Genomic DNA, 16,360 nt, shown 5'->3' on the forward strand with positions numbered 1-16,360 from the left:
GAGGAAAGTCGCCGGCTGCCCGATGGTCGCTTCGAAACTCGGTTGCTATGGAAACGAGAAAATGAGAAAATACCTAACAACCGTGAAGACGCACTGAAACGACTCTGCAGCCTCGAACGCAAGCTCGACCGTGACCCCGACCTCAAGCAGAAGTACGAAGAGCGCATGGACAATATGCTGAAGTCCGGATACGCCGAGCCCGCCACCACGCTCCCGACACAAGACAGAACGTGGTACCTGCCGCACTTCGCAGTCTGCAACCCCGAGAAGAATAAGATAAGACTGCTGCACGACGCCGCAGCGAAGTCACATGGACGCAGCCTGAACGACATGCTGCTGACCGGCCCCGACCTGCTTCAGTTGCTTCCTGGGGTGGTCATGCGGTTCAGGCAGCACCCCTACGCAGTCAGCGCGGACATCAAGGAGATGTTCATGCAGATACGCATCAAGGAGTTCGACCGAGACGCGCTGCGCTTCCTCTGGCGCAGCAACCGGCGGGAGGCTACACCAGACGAGCACCGCATGACGTCCGTCATCTTCGGCCAATCATCGTCACCGTGCACGGCACTATTCATCATGAATAGAAACGTCAGAGATTTCGCCGATACGCATCCCGTGGCCGTCCGAGCAATTGAGAAGAATCACTACATGGACAACTACCTGCAAAGCTTCACGTCGGTGGAGGAGGCCCAGCACGTCACGAAGACAGTCGACGAGATAAATCGACAAGCGGGCTTCAAACTACGCGGATGGGCATCGAACGAGCGACGAGTACTACGCCACCTCATCACAGACGCCGGGACAGCTACGATCGACATCGGCGGGAGCGAAATAGAGAAGACACTCGGCCTCATGTGGCACGTATATGAAGACAATGTCGACTTTCGTCTTCACTCTCATAAGACGCCGGCTGAGGTGCCACGAGGGGACCGTCCGCCGTCGAAACCGCCGCCCGCGGCGGCCTACTGGAGAATGCAACGAGCAGACGGCAGCGTGAAAGTCACACTGACCATGGCGAAGAACAGAATCGCACCAATCAAGCCTACGTCAATACCGCGGCTGGGACTACAGGCTGCGGTACTCGAAACTCGCATCTCGAACACAACTCGATCGGAACACGATTATGAAGACATCACGAGAAGAGTGTTCTGGAGCGACTCACGGATGGTGCTGGCGTGGATACGAGCTGAGCCACGCATATTCAAGACCTTCGACGCTCACAGGTTCGCTGAAATCGAAGAATCTACGAAGAAAAACGAGTGGGGATGGGTACCTACAGCCGAAAATGTCACCGATGACGCAACTCGAGCCACGCCGCACGACTTCGACCGGCCCGAGTTCCTGCGGCATTCTGAAGAACACTGGACCACGAAGAACAAGGAACCAGTACCCAAGACCAGCGACGAAAAGGAGAGCAGCGCCGTCGCGTCGCTCGGACACACGTGGAAGAATGCACGACAGCAGGAGAGCACGACAGCACTGGAGCAAGCTCAACAGGTGGTAGACGTGGATGCAGGAGTACCTACCGCTACTCCAACACCGGCGGGAGCTCGAACAGGGACTCGAACAACCCGCGCAACACCTGGCCTCGAGGACGAGTCACAGCTGTCTACCCAGGGAAGGACCACATCGTGCGAGTCGTCGACACCACTACGAGCAACGGGCACGTGCTGCGTCGACCAACGAAGAGGATCGTCGTGCTGCCAGAAGAATCGCAAGATAGCGACGGCGGGAGAATGTTCACGACGAAATACCTAGGCTAAGAACAATAGAATAAGTCTAGTTTAGGAATAACATGTATCATAGAATAGTCTCGTAATCATAGTTTGTAAGTTGTAAATACTTTGATATTATTGGTTGAGTTAGGTATCTCACCTAGTCAGCTATCGGTTGCGTGACTAATTCTAAGTACTTAAGTAGGGTCATTTTGGTACGCAAATTGTCATTCAGAAAACAGAAGCGGAACAATAAACAACTAAGAAAACTGAAGAAGACTTTCAAATACAGTCCACCCCCAACACATCCTAAATCCAACACAAACAAGCTTGCGTCTCGGGATGACACGACATTTATTGATGTGAGTGCTTGTTCTGAGGATTTGACAGCCGCACGACCTAGCCCAACAACAACGGCGAACCGACCGGAAATCTACGACCTACGATAAGCTTCCGGCCATGCAGTATTACAAATTTAAATATCGAACTTCGTCCCAACTGCTTTACAATTTAGGCGGGCACGGAGTATGCCTAGATAGGTTTTTCATTTAAAAACCAAATGCGTTGTATTTGGTAAAACAAGTAAATGTTCTGCTTACTTTGACTAGAATTTAGTCTCGTGCATGAGGTTGCTGTTTTAGGAATTTAGGATTGATGTTGTCAATTGTTTTAAAATAGAAACGTAGTTGTTTTTGCTGCCATTTGCCGACCCGCTGCCTCGCCACCATGTATAATCACTATATTATGTACGTTCTTACGAATAATCTGTTGATTGAATTTTATAAAACATTATTAGTGACTATATTTAGTTTTTCCTGTTTAATTTTTTTTTTGCACCTTTCTACTTGTTTTCTTGTACCTCCTGTAGGTTGGCTGGTAGAAAATGCTTTTAGCATTAAGTCCACCTTTTGTACACTTATGCTATATTTGTGCAATAAAGTATTAAATAAATAAATATTGTATTTTTAAAGAAACCTGACGAATACGGTCTGGCTGAGAATCTGGGACGAAGGCAATCCTCTGTATCTACTAAGGGGGTAGGTAACGTTGGATGACAATAAAATTACATCAACAATAATAATGAAAATTTGCATCACCGTCTCCGCACTCGCCACAGTGAAATTTAAAGCACACGTAGTACATAACATCCATCAAAAGAAAAATACCAAGAAACTATCTTCATTTAAAATTCACAGCGACAGCTAAAGCGACTAAATTTAGAATATTATGTAAATAACGTAGGTATTCAACCAGTTACCCGGTGGCTGACCTTCAGTGCCACATTGGCTTCAAACCGGTTCTACAAAGTTATAAATTACCCACCACATACCTAAATGTTTTTCGCGATAACCCAACCAAGTATAGAGGATTCAAATATGACGAATTCCGTCTGAATCTTCAACGGATGAATCAATTTTAAATCAACATCGTTAAGACACGGCAAATAAATTTGTTATTCAGATTGTTCTGAACGTTAGAACCTACGTGACACTGCTCACTTGCGAGAGTCGCGAGCGATGAAAAAATACAACTTACTAGGTCTCAGTACTAGGTAAGTTGCCATGTCACTGGAACTGTTTCATTGTTCGGAAGTGTACGTTTGTCACTTTGGCTATGTAGGTACTCCGAGGTCGATGATATGTCAATATTTTGACATGGTCAGATACCAACTGACCAAGTCAAAAGCTTCAGAGAGCGTCACTAGATGGTCTCTCTGGGTCAACCAGAAGTAAATAAACTAGAGGGGTGTGTGACAGTAACAGTACAAAGTACAAGGCACCATCAGATTCCTAGACAGGCTCTTTGGATTTTCACTCCATCATAATGCTCGAAGTTCCAAAATTAGTCAGTTATATTTTAATCCATTTCACAAGTACCTATGGAAAGAGCCCAGGATAGGAACTTCTGGAGAAGAACTGTGGAAGCCCTATGCTCCTCGTGGAGTTAGACGTATAATCATCATCATCACCACTACACACACGTAGGTATGTCTAATTCCGGAACCGCGTTTCTTCGCCTCTCCAACCCAATTAAAGGGCAAATGGAGTTAATAGGTGACAACGGCACTCACACAATAGATGTGACCCAGTTGCCGGCGCGGGGAAGTGAGTCAGGTGCACCAGTTGGCAGCGTGCCGGCTGCAGGCCGCGCTGCTGCGGGTGAAGCGCATGCGCAGGTAGAACTGTTGTGGGTCAGTGCAGTAAACACTGGTGATGTTCGGTGTAAGTATATTAACATACGTACATGCATATAATAATATGCTCAAGACTGTAATCCCCGAAGGGGTAGTCTGAGGTGACTCGCAAGCGAGACATCCGTTTTTCACTGTACATTGGTACTCACGAGATATGTCGTAAGCCGTATCGCCATTTTTGAATGAGTACATTGAAAGGATGTTGTATGTAGAATGACGTTACCAGATTGATGCTAAAAATTATCCTAAATTGAAGAGCACGAAACGCCCATATTATAAGTATAGGAGTTCGTTGGTACGCTATAGAGTGCAAAAGGTATGGTATGTTGTTTTGTAGGAACAATACAGGAAGAACCATTTAGAAATACGATCTATTACATGTCACCTGTAACCTATGCTAATATTCTTATCAGATAGATCATATTCTAGAGCCAGATTTAAATATGTATATTTGATACCTGAATTTTAATTCATTATAATCTATGTCTTATTTTCATCGATATGCAACTCTACTCCGTTGTAACAAGAGCCACACTTCCCAACAGATAATTGGCCACAACAGGTTGGCAAGTCCCAACAGATAATGAATCAGGTATAATTTGACAAGATCATTGTTACGACATAAATTCTCGGCTGTTAACATGACGGAGCTAATGTTCTGTGACCAACTTGCTGAGATTTTCGAGATCATCACTTATTTATGACATAACTATGTGCCACTTCATTCAGAGGAAACATTCATGTCTGATTGTACATTCTCAATGGATGCAGAAAGATATCGGTAAACCTCCTTCTCCTACAGATGAATACAAAATACATATAAACCCAACATCCTTTGGCTTTTTATTACTCTAATGCTATGCTCGATATGTACCTCACACAGTAGCAGAACCACTACATGAGACCAGAGACTGGCCAAAACAAATAAAAAAGCACCTGTACCAACTCTAATTATACAACCGATTACGTATTCGATAGAAACAGCGAGAATATTGTTGTTTTTCCTAACCAATAACGCTACAGAATTGAAATACATTGGAGGAACAAAACAAAACAACACGATACAGCGTCGTTGTCCATCATCTTCGGAATAAACATTCAAAATAGAAGTTCGCGTCAGCTAAAAGTAAACTCGGCGCGAAAATAGCCGCGATCTCGCTGCCAAAACACAGAACCACTGGAACACACCGAATTGAACACAATCGACGACGCAGCTGTGCAAATGTGCGGAATATTCCACAGCGACGTGGCCCGGCATTGTCACTAGTCTGCACACAACACCGGCCACGTAACTATACCTCATAATGGACAAATTATACAAAATAAATGTACAACACCTACCAATTTATAAATAGACATGCATCGTAATGAGCACATTATATGCAATGGACAGGAATAATGATTGCATTTAGTTAAGTCAGTAAAACCCTACTGAATTGTAGACATGGAAATGAAAACTCTGTAAAGAATGAAAACATTGAAAACACCGCGGCGGCGGCGGCGCGCGGGGTCTGCAGCGGATGCGATATGTACACGGAAATTATACAAATGTGGACCTCTCTCAGAATCAGATTTACAAAAATGACGTATTATACTAATTCAAAGTTTTATTCATACCCTTTTTTGACAAATATTATATTTCTTTAACTATTTATTTATACTTACATAGAAATACAGATAATGAAACACGTGTGACACAAAACATTTCAAAATATAGATAAAACAATAATTTATCTGTTCAGATAGTTTAGGCGCCGCGATAGCACTCGTTGTCGTTCGTTATTCCCGGCGTTTACACGAAATTTTCTACTTTTTCAAGAGCTTTTGTAAGGTATTTTTGTGATAAATTTGATATACAAAATGTGCGATAGTTTTGATAGCTTGCCCTATCAAATCTTTATAAGTTATAATTTTATAAGTTCTGTTAGTATGTCTGTTGTGCTAACTGCTGGTGATCCTTATTTAAAATAAATAAATAAATGACTACTAATTTTCCTAACCGAATATTAAAGAATGGGACAGGAAAAAGGTGAGGCAAGCAGTGACCGCCTGATGTTTTAAACCATATTTATGTATGTATAATCTGAGGAATAGACATTGCACTGACTAATCAATTTCTGATCATTTTCTATTCAACACTGCTAGTCTTGGCGCCGACGAAAGATTTATTTTTAAATGAAATATAAAAACCGTCTGATCGTGGTTATAAAACTTCCTGACAGCCGTGCGACAATAAATCTTATGGCTATTATAATTAAGACTGGAAATCATTTGATTGGCCGCAGTTGTATGCTTCATATACCTGTGGCTAAATTTAGTTCGAGATAAAATTAATAGCCAGTCCAATTGACACTTATTAGTGCCAATATTATTATTGTAGATGTGGTTTCGTAAGACGAAAAATACACTTTAGGTATATAGTATATAGCTAGCGTAGTTGGAGACATTTGAAAGTTGTAGAGCATCTATGTGCTTATTTGAATAACCAACTATTCATAGACACCATTTATTTAAAGACAATCTTTTATGTAAACAGAGCCGATTGCGATGAAAAAAATACCACAATGGAATATAACTTATCAGAATAATTACACTAACAATACAACTGTTATTTGCAAATCAATGCAATACATTGTGATAATGTTAATAAATGATGAATCCGACTGTATCCATTGCAGCAGCAACGCATTAAAATAATTTGTTGATAAAATACTATGTTATAAAAAATATTATGTACTTCTTATTTACTTATACGTAATCCATCTAGCGTTGGTCCGCGAGCTTCGCTTCGACTTCATTACATTGATACCTACAGGTAAATATGTACCAATGTACCTATAATATATATTAATAATTTTCATACGACATGTTACGCAATAAGTATTTCAGATAAACATCCAGAAAGAGAAAGTTCACACCCGGACCCGAAGAAATGAAAATGAAACACCCGGAATACAGAATTGTTTGTAAAACTTCGGATACCGTCCGACGGAAGCCCCTTATCGCCGCATCCACGTGGCCAAACTTGAAACAAATATTGGGAAAAGTATTTCTGTCGCTGTAACTTTTAAATAAAGTTTCTCTTTCAAAGCATATTTCTTGCACAATAATTACGATTTTGCCCCAGAGTATACCTACACATGTGTATAATCAAGAAAAGAAGGGAACAACTGAACCCAACAATTATGATATAAGGATAATTTTAAAGTTAAACAGCAGAACTGACTTTTGAAATACGTGCACGTAATGAACTCTCTCAATATCATATTCAAACAGTAAAAATGCATTCAAATGAACATGGAAATACACATGAAATGTAAGTGCTGAAACTTCAGTACGAATTAAATTTTAACAAAGCTAAAATATTAGCAATGTACTATATTAACACATATAAAATTAGAGCAAGAAATAGTTTATAGGCATATTATAACGATAAGGAACATTTATCAACAACCTACAGGTTCGCGGAAGACTGTGAATATAAATATATTTTTGAAAGGTTAAAGAACCATACATTTTAGTTAAGACATAAATTCAACGTGCCGAACTTCAACCTAACTTATTTCTTATTTGAATACAATAGCTTTTATTTGTTAAAATTTAATAGAACAGTTACGACTTCTTCTGGGTTTTGGTCAGCAAAATATGGTTGGATTCTTGCCCGCTTATTAATAGCTGTTGCTATTGAACTGTTTTGTCCCTCTGTGTGGCAGAACAATTTGTTCTTTGATTCTATGAATAAGGGGGTTGGATTACAGTGAGCGCCTACGGTGAACATAGTTTTTTATGTACACAAAATTGTTAACACCGCTAACACAGTTCCCCTTGAAACAGTTTAAATTCTATAAAGAGCGACTTCCACTTCCTAGGACACAATTCAGAGACATCACAAAAAGCTAATCTTTCGAAGTCATTTCATGGTTGATGTGCTAACAGTATTTTCCGGGCTTTTTGTTACTAAATGTAGGTGAACCTGTAGTTACTATAGTTCTATAAATAATACAATTAACGGATAAGTAAAAATATAATGAACTGTTATGTATAAACTGTTGTACATAAATTATGTCGAAGTCGTAGGGCGATATGATTACTTGTTTTTTTGCTAAAATACTAGGGTTATTGCGAAAAAACGGAAACATTATTTTATATTATAGGTTATATGTTTACTTGTTCCAAATGAGATACTTCTAGCTAGTATAATAATACTAATGTGCCAGTTAAACAACAAGCCTATAACTACAAACCTTTCACGTCTGACTCAGTTAATCCCCAATGACACAGCTAGACCGCATGTCTGCCAATGCCCCTTACGCAATATTATGTACTCAAGGTTCTCAAATGCAATCATGTCTAATAGTATTTAAAATAACATATGAGGTGATCGATGACCCACTGGTTTATCAGCGCTTGAAATAGATAGCGCAGAGACATGATGGGATATTAGGACCGTAATTTGTAATCAACATAACAAAAACAAAGACAGATGAATTAGGAATTTCGAGCAAGGATTTGTAGATGGAGCTAGAACAACTTGCTTTAGATTCCCTGACTAACATAGGCATTCTGGCCTGACTGCTTATAAATAGAGTACCTATCTATAGGCAACGTAAATTTACAGATAGCTGCTGCTTTAGAAAACCATAAACTAAATATTATTCATACCATAGTAGGTGCTAGTTTGCGCAACAAACTTTTCCAGAAGCAGATTATTGTTTGTGCCACATTTGTTTGTTGTTGTACTGGCCCTTATCAAAACAATAAAGTAAAAGCCAAAGTTCATCGCGCATATGGGAATATTTTGGTGACGAATATGTCATCAAGACAACAGGAAAACGAGTAAAAGACATCCCGATGACCACACGCGCCACTACGAATCCATTATTGAGGAACCTGTATTTACACAATACCTACGTAGGTTCCCTAAAGTAGGCTTTATGGCAATGCGATTACAGCTTAAAACATAATAGAGATAGCTGTTTTCAAATTGATTGATTCATAGAATGCGGTTGCATCGCGGATCCTTTGACGTCATATGATCAGGCGATGAAGTCGATGAACCCATAAACATATCGGTGCGTGTTTCAAGGAATATGACTTTAACAAAGTAACTCAGTATGACACTATAATACCGAAAACAATTGAAATCTAATCACCTCTTAGGCTAAAGAGAGAATCGACAAGCAGAGGAGCGATTGTAAGTAAGTAACATATAACATGTTTATAGTGCATGAGACGGCAGCGCTCATCTCAACAATGCTATTCAACCAGATTGAAGATCAGCGCTAGGCGAGTCGGCTTCCGCGACTGTCAAGGTTGCACCACAATAAAAGAAAAATAAATAAATCGTCAATGTTTAAAAGAAGCGAGCATATTGTCGCCGCGTCTAGACGGCGGTTATTTCGGAAAGCGCGCGTCACACGCAATTCCGCGTAGCGTGGAAGAAATCAGGACACTGCACTTTCATCAATTGAGGAAAGTTTACAGTTCCTACGTAACACGATGAACTAATCAAATCAAAATATTTGCCAAACACTGATAAAATTATCAACAACGAATGCAACGTTTGCTTGAATGATACAAACAAATTAGCAGCAATAGCAACAGATACAGAAACTAGTCCAACTTTCACTGAAGCAGGACATGTGGCAGCCGGTGGTCAGTGAGGACGGCATTCTCCCAGTTTTTGCGCATGCGCGGGGTGACACGGTTCCAGGGTTCCGTTACGTGGAACAGGTTCCGGAGAGGAGCAGACGCGCCGGCGCTGCGCTGCCAGCAGGGGTGTTGACCCCGGCCGGAGGCTGCCGACAGGCTCACATGGGTACTTGCACAGTGTAAAGCAATTGCTGATGTTTAAAGAAACAAATGAACGTGCCACTACGTCCACCTGTTTCCGCCATCAGAATCGTATTCGGATTATGATGTACAAAAATAGAAGATCGCGAGAATGTAGAAGTAGCTTTTATAATATAAGAGAAAATATATAAACATATCGTTCACCTTGAACTTGTTCAACAGAGTTGACCGTCTTAAATATCAAAATAAATTACACCAAAGTTGAAAAACAGCTTCACATCAAGAAAAACAAAATGATCTACTTTGTGTAGGTGTGAGCACATAGGTAGTTGAGAAATGAGATCCGCAGTGCTAATAATGAATCCAATCTAAAATGTTACTTGAAACCAGTGATGGGGCTCGCCCAACAAGACCTAAAAAACTTAATTGAAATGATCAGAAACTTAATATCTCAACAAGATGCCAACTGGGTGGCACTCCTCTATAGCAGACTCTAAATATAAAACTGTTGATAATGATAACAGCATGAACACGGATACGCACGCACACATGGATAATCTCGCTACTTGTGTGCGCATATGTACAAGTAACACTCACTAACACTGATATAAAGGATAAAAATAGAAGCGCCGATAACGCAAACACACCCACACATACAAACCGAGAGTATGTGCACAGCAATAAACATACCAACACAGACAAACTTGAGTGCGCTATGAATATAAGTAAGACACAAATTTTAATGGAAACGAGCTAGCGTGTTTATGTAAACGAGTCAAACGATCATTGAGCCATTACTGTATGTCGCAGGACTTATACGCGAAGAAGGATATCGAGTCGCTAACCCAGTTTGTCGCCACCGAGCTTAGATCCAACCCGAGAGAAAGTAGAATCCAATAAATCGAGAATGTATCGATAAAGAAACTGTAGCTCCCTCTCGTTTGACAGATACGTTGTTGCTGGTCGCGGCGCAGGCGCAGGTCCAGTGCTGCAGCTTGACCGGCGAGTGGTCCTTCGCGCCAGACCACACCGGCACACTCCTCTTACAATCGGTATAATCCAACAGTAACTGTGCTTATACATAGCTGCTCACAAAAGGTCGCGGACTCACCTAAATTAATGACATACATGGCCTGGGAGCGCTCGCGCGCCGCGGCAGGCCCCACCGGCTGGTACAGTCCACTGGAATCCACTTTAGACACTGGCTTATACCTTATATCGACACAACACGATCCACAGGGAACACCGAGAGCATCTTACAGCGGCACAAGCACAAGTCACTGAGCGGCGCTCAGACGCACGTCAGCAGTGAGCGGAGCGCGAGCACGGACTGGCGGCGGCGGCGTGCGGGCGGCGGAGCGGGGCGGCGCGGCGCGGGGCGCGGGCAGCCGCGCTGCTGCAGCCCGCTGCTCAATGGACGATGACGCACGCGAAGTTTCAGCTAAATTGAACAAAACAGAGCTGGCAGTGGTCGCGCATTAGCATGGCATGCTGACAACCGCGACGCACGTCCAGAGACGCAAAAAATATTCCCAGAAACGATGGAAAACGCTGTGGTCAAACTGACGAGCAAACGATTTCGTGCACATTATTCAAAATTATGCATTATTCGAGAAAATACGGAGGAAGTATCGCGTATTGCATACAGCCATCCTGCTCCATGCAGCGATTGTCCAACAACAGTGTAGAGTTTCTAACAAGAAGCATCAACATGACATTGAACTGTGTGTAAGTCAAGCATCTATTAATAGATGTCTAAGCAGTCATCGCCTCACCTGCCGACTAGATCTAGACTGGACGTGACGGCGCTCACGGACGCTGGAGGCTCTGGTGTAACTACAACCACTACGTGCTTGTATTGTATAACATCATCTAGAGATGCAACGAATAATAATTTTGCCACTATATCGAACATTCGTTGCATCTCTAATGAGTCTAATGACTGATACACATCATAGAATTGTTATGGTAAATTTTAACATCTTCATTTTTCACTCATATTTAAGACATGTACACGGTTAAACTCAAAGTCATCTTCTCTAATTTGCATTTAAACAACCGAAGATACCTATGTTTTCAAAGTTAAACATTGTTCAATATTTGCCAAGTAACTTTTTCACGAAAGTATTTTCTTACTTTTCAAAAAGCGTTTATGAACACATTACAAATGAGTTAAATAAGAACCCGATTAATAATAAGTCATCACAAAATTATGATCAGCCTTACTTACATTCAAGTATTTACGTAGTATTAGAACTTGGTACTTCGCAATTAAATTCTTTTTTCATTGAAACACAAGCCATTACCGAATAGATAACTATAAAATCAAACGATTTAAACAAACTAATAACGACTATACAAAATCAAATTATTAAAACTACACAATAAATTGAATCGAACAAAAAAGCATTAATCAAAACTAAAGAAGTCAAACTGGCACGCACAAACAAAACCCCAAACACGACAGAAGCAAAGGTCAACCGCGTTCTAGGAACAATATTCGGCAGTCGAAAGGTCGCAGCGGTGACGTCACCGATGCTTGCCGAAGGGCCGATGACGCGGCGTGTGATCGAGACGACTTGCGTGGAAGGAGGGTGTTCGCGTGATCCACTGCGGAACGGAAGGAAGTTCAGGGTTCAAGCAAAGGTTACACGGCAATCATACCCACCGCTGAAATTGATACTGAGAAATCGGCTTCACCAGAAACGAAGGCTGGTAAGTAGTGGTTAGGCTAAGTTGAAAATCCAAAACATATTGACAAGGTTATTTGTACTTGCAGTTTTTCAGCTACTAACAAGCTTTAGTTTGTATGAGTAATAGAGCGAAATTGCCCTTTGGTCGCATTCGCATATAACACATTTTGGGATTTAGCTTACAAAGATAAGGATATCTTGTCAGTGAAGGATTTCTCGCAATTAATCAATATCGCAGGATTACGTTTTACAATTATTAAATTAATGTCACAGAGGGTAAAGAGATTAGAGCGACATAGTAGTAGTTAATTGCAAATTTAAATTGTGGCTGATTTAAGGTTCCCTTTTATCAAACAGAAACCTTAAATCTTACGTCTGATGAATGTTTAAGTGATAACTATAATAAAATCTATTGAATAATTAAAATTGTAGTTTTTAAAAGAAGCAAAATCATTTTCATTGGTAAATTACATTATTTAAAATCAAGAACTTAAATCTTTGTAACAGGCTTTAATCTTAAAATAAACACGCACACTTTTCCCCGATTCACTGATCAAATTATTGAACCTGATAGCCACCGGAAAATGATAGTACGATTGCGCAACGGAGAGTGCGGCGGGAGTCGGGCTCAGAGCGAGGAAGCGCGACTGTTTACAAACTGGAGGCGTCTATATTTGCGGGTTTGACGCACGGCCGCGGCCAAGACATTGGCTCTAACAAAACCGGGATTTCCCAGAACAGATGCTGACTCATGCTGTGACAACTTCATATTTACTAACTGTATTATGTGACCTGAACATCTGATTCGAATCTGTGCCCTAGATTACTCTTGGAAATAATATGTTGGTGTGAAAATGAGGAATTCTTAGGAGTCCTACAATCGCGTGTGTTATTTACAATATGTTCAAGCTATTTTTTCTGATGGTGTGATCAGTAACTAATATCAATAGATTGTCTCATATCTACTGCTGCTTGTTTTACGTTATCATAATGACACTACCGTGGACCACCACTACCGCGTTTACTTGGTCTATTCGGCCGTTTACGATCTTGACTCCAGATCTGTTAGCTTTACACATTAATTGACGTCCAGCAGAAATAGCGAAGCAGCATCGATCTCGCAACATTATTTTAAAGACAACATCAACATTTTTAATACTATTAAGCAATTCGTCCCAATAGCAGCAAATCTCTTATTGGATGAATTGGAACACGTTCCTATATCCGTGATCTGTGAGTAAGCGATCTGGAGAGCGCCCCTGATCCAGGCCCCGGCGGTGGCGCCAAATAGTCACTCTCTCTTTGTCACCAGTTAAATATAGTCCTTCACTAACCTGCTGGATTGAACTTGCCAACTCGTTATAAATTTGACTTCTTCCGTGACTCACTGCCTAGTTTGCTGTAGATCGAAGTGACTCCGTAGTAAGAAGTTATGTTATGACCAGATGAGTCAGCTGTTTATTTAGTGTTTTTACGTATTTTCAGTCTGTTCATCTGTTTAATCATGTCACTTTGGTTTGGTCACAGTTTTAATATTAGTTACTAGTATACAAGTTTTATTGATGGCATGGATGATACCATGGTTTGGTAGTATTTATGCTCACCTCCCACTGCGAGCAAAACGGACTCCGTACGTAATCCTTTTGACCAACTACGGCAACGAGTTAAAGAGAGCAAGAAAATTCTTGCTCATTTCGGAGTGGCAGGCAGGCACTAGGGTTCAATTAACAAACCTTTTCTTAAACATTAAAATCTTGTTTATTCGACAGTGGTATTACTCTACCTCCATACAACATAAATGAATATCATCTATGATGATTATAATTCTATGAAATGTAATGAGAGAGTCCTAATATGGGAGTTTATGTGAAGGGAGCGATGTCTTTAGAGCGAAAGCATTTTTTCCTGGAATGAAAGGAGTCTTGAGTCTGCTGGTATATTTTATGAAGAAGAAACTTTATCTTGAGAATATTTTCCAAAGTAATGTGCAAGTTCTGAAAACTTCCCTGTTTGAGAAATATATGGTAGCAATGGCTTAAACAAGGGTACTTCCTTGTTTTGATCTAAAGTAATACAAAGAACGGTACGGACAGAGACCTAATCCTTTCCTAAATGGATACCTACATGGGAAAAGATACGATTTACCTAGATGGTAAATTTATACAGTTTTCTGTAAAATTATTATGAAAGTAGGTATTAAGTGTTGACCTTGTATTCTTGTGGTGGTTATGGACTAGCTCGTCCATTTCACCGTGACTAACGCACCGACCGAGCCTATTATTTGTGATTTTTGTGATTTGTCGTGCCGCCGCCGCCGCCGTCAGCGACTACGTCGTTTCTTAATAACAGTTATTTGAACAGTAGCTTTCTTTTTCATTTATATGTATTTTAAAATTGTATGTGAGTAAGGTTTTTCAGTATGTTGCAAAGAAATGATTTTAAGTTTCACAGTAGCCAGTTGACGATCGAAAATCGATTTTGCGATAGTTGTCATGTCAGATTTAAACAAAAACAAACATTTAAGTATTTACCTTTGGTGGCGACAGCGGCTGGATTCAGTGGCATTTTGTCTGTTTTTATTGATAAGTCCATTTATCACTTGTTATTTATTACTTTATACAAACTTTATTAACATATTTACACTTACAACGTTATACATATACATAGTCCAATGTATTCACACTACAGCTTTATTGGTAGCCATTTGAGATTAATATGAAATAACACGGGCAATTTAATTTACTGCAGCAGGGCGGTACTGAAATAGGTCATGCGGCTGCGACCTACATTTGCGGTCAGCATTTTGATAGTTTTAATAATATTTTTTATGCAAACACTGTTAGTAGCAATCATGTGCACACGGCATGCGTGGAGCGAGTCGGCGGCACGTGCGCTGCGCTCGGCGGTCGGGACCCGACTGGCCGCGCGGCGGGGGGTGGGGAGGGGGTAGCACAGCCTCCAACCAATAATTATATAAGAGGGTATTTTCTATTTTTAGCGTTAAGGCGCATACACGTAACCGGTTTGAAAAATTGCATCGTATTAATAGTATTATGTGGGTGTTTGCAATGGTAGGCTTTAACATTTCTATTTGTAGAGCAGTCGTTTCGCAATATTTATCATGTCAGGTTACATACAGGTTATGCTTGTAAACTATTAAGAGACTAATCAAGTACCCTATCTATTTCCATTACAAAATATGAAATCTTGCATAAAATAGGTATGCTTAGTTCGATTTATAAAATTATACAGTTTGCCCAGAATGTCGTCTAAAGTGCAGTTTCTGATTTGAGTAGGTAAATCATACTACTCAATCACAGCGCTGCATGCCATACTTAAGTTCTGTTTAAATTAATGAAGTGCTCAGTTGGGAAAACACACAACAAATAACTGCATTTAAAAACGACAAATATAAAATAATAACCATCACGGCCGCGTGTCTAGGGGCAATGCTATTAGATTAACCTTTTAATAAAGCCATTGAAACGTTAACGAAGAAACTATGTTAACACAACTTTCACTTATAAATAGGTCAATGCAATTACGCAATTTAAACTACGAATGATGTACTCGCACATATGTGATAAAATTATAACCTAACGATTCTAAGTTCCATTTATCTACCTCTACTAATTAAAATAAAAATGAATTGGAAATGTGTAAGTTGCATTCAGACTCCGAAACGCATTATTCCATAGCTACTCTAACATAGATGACTCTACATCCTGTAAACATGTAAAAACCCGTAGGTAGTCTGGTGGTCAATGGGCAAGCCGAAGTCTGAAACTTCAAGACATACGAAGATCTGTCCTTAACCAGCATCACCATGGTCCGTGTCTTAAATGTTATGGTGAATTCAGGAGTAAAAATGCACAATCAGATTCTAGATCTTAAAGTTAAAGAAAGCCATCTTTAACATTAAATTATTATAATTATAACAATACAAACTTTGACACCCCCTTTTA

At 40.4% G+C, this 16,360-nt stretch overlaps 1 protein-coding gene across 11 annotated transcripts in view; it reads right to left on the bottom strand.

Annotated features, from left to right (window-relative positions):
- Positions 1–16,360, bottom strand: part of LOC105381867 (histone deacetylase 5) — a 68,620-nt gene that overhangs the window by 46,496 nt on the left and 5,764 nt on the right. For 5 of the 11 annotated variants that reach the window (XM_048622779.1, XM_048622778.1, XM_048622776.1 and 2 more), the window contains exon 1: positions 14,927–15,035. The exons of 3 other annotated variants lie outside the window; for them this stretch is intronic. In XM_048622779.1, coding sequence (XP_048478736.1) covers positions 14,927–14,987 — 61 coding nt within the window. In that variant the 5' untranslated portion in view covers positions 14,988–15,035. Of the gene's footprint in view, positions 1–10,813; positions 11,046–14,926; positions 15,039–16,360 lie in introns of those variants that run through there. 3 more of the 11 variants (XM_048622781.1, XM_048622771.1, XM_048622777.1) reach the window with 3 other exon arrangements.

The sequence above is a fragment of the Plutella xylostella genome, chromosome 8, assembly GCF_932276165.1.
Source record: "Plutella xylostella chromosome 8, ilPluXylo3.1, whole genome shotgun sequence".
NCBI classification, from domain to species: domain Eukaryota; kingdom Metazoa; phylum Arthropoda; class Insecta; order Lepidoptera; family Plutellidae; genus Plutella; species Plutella xylostella.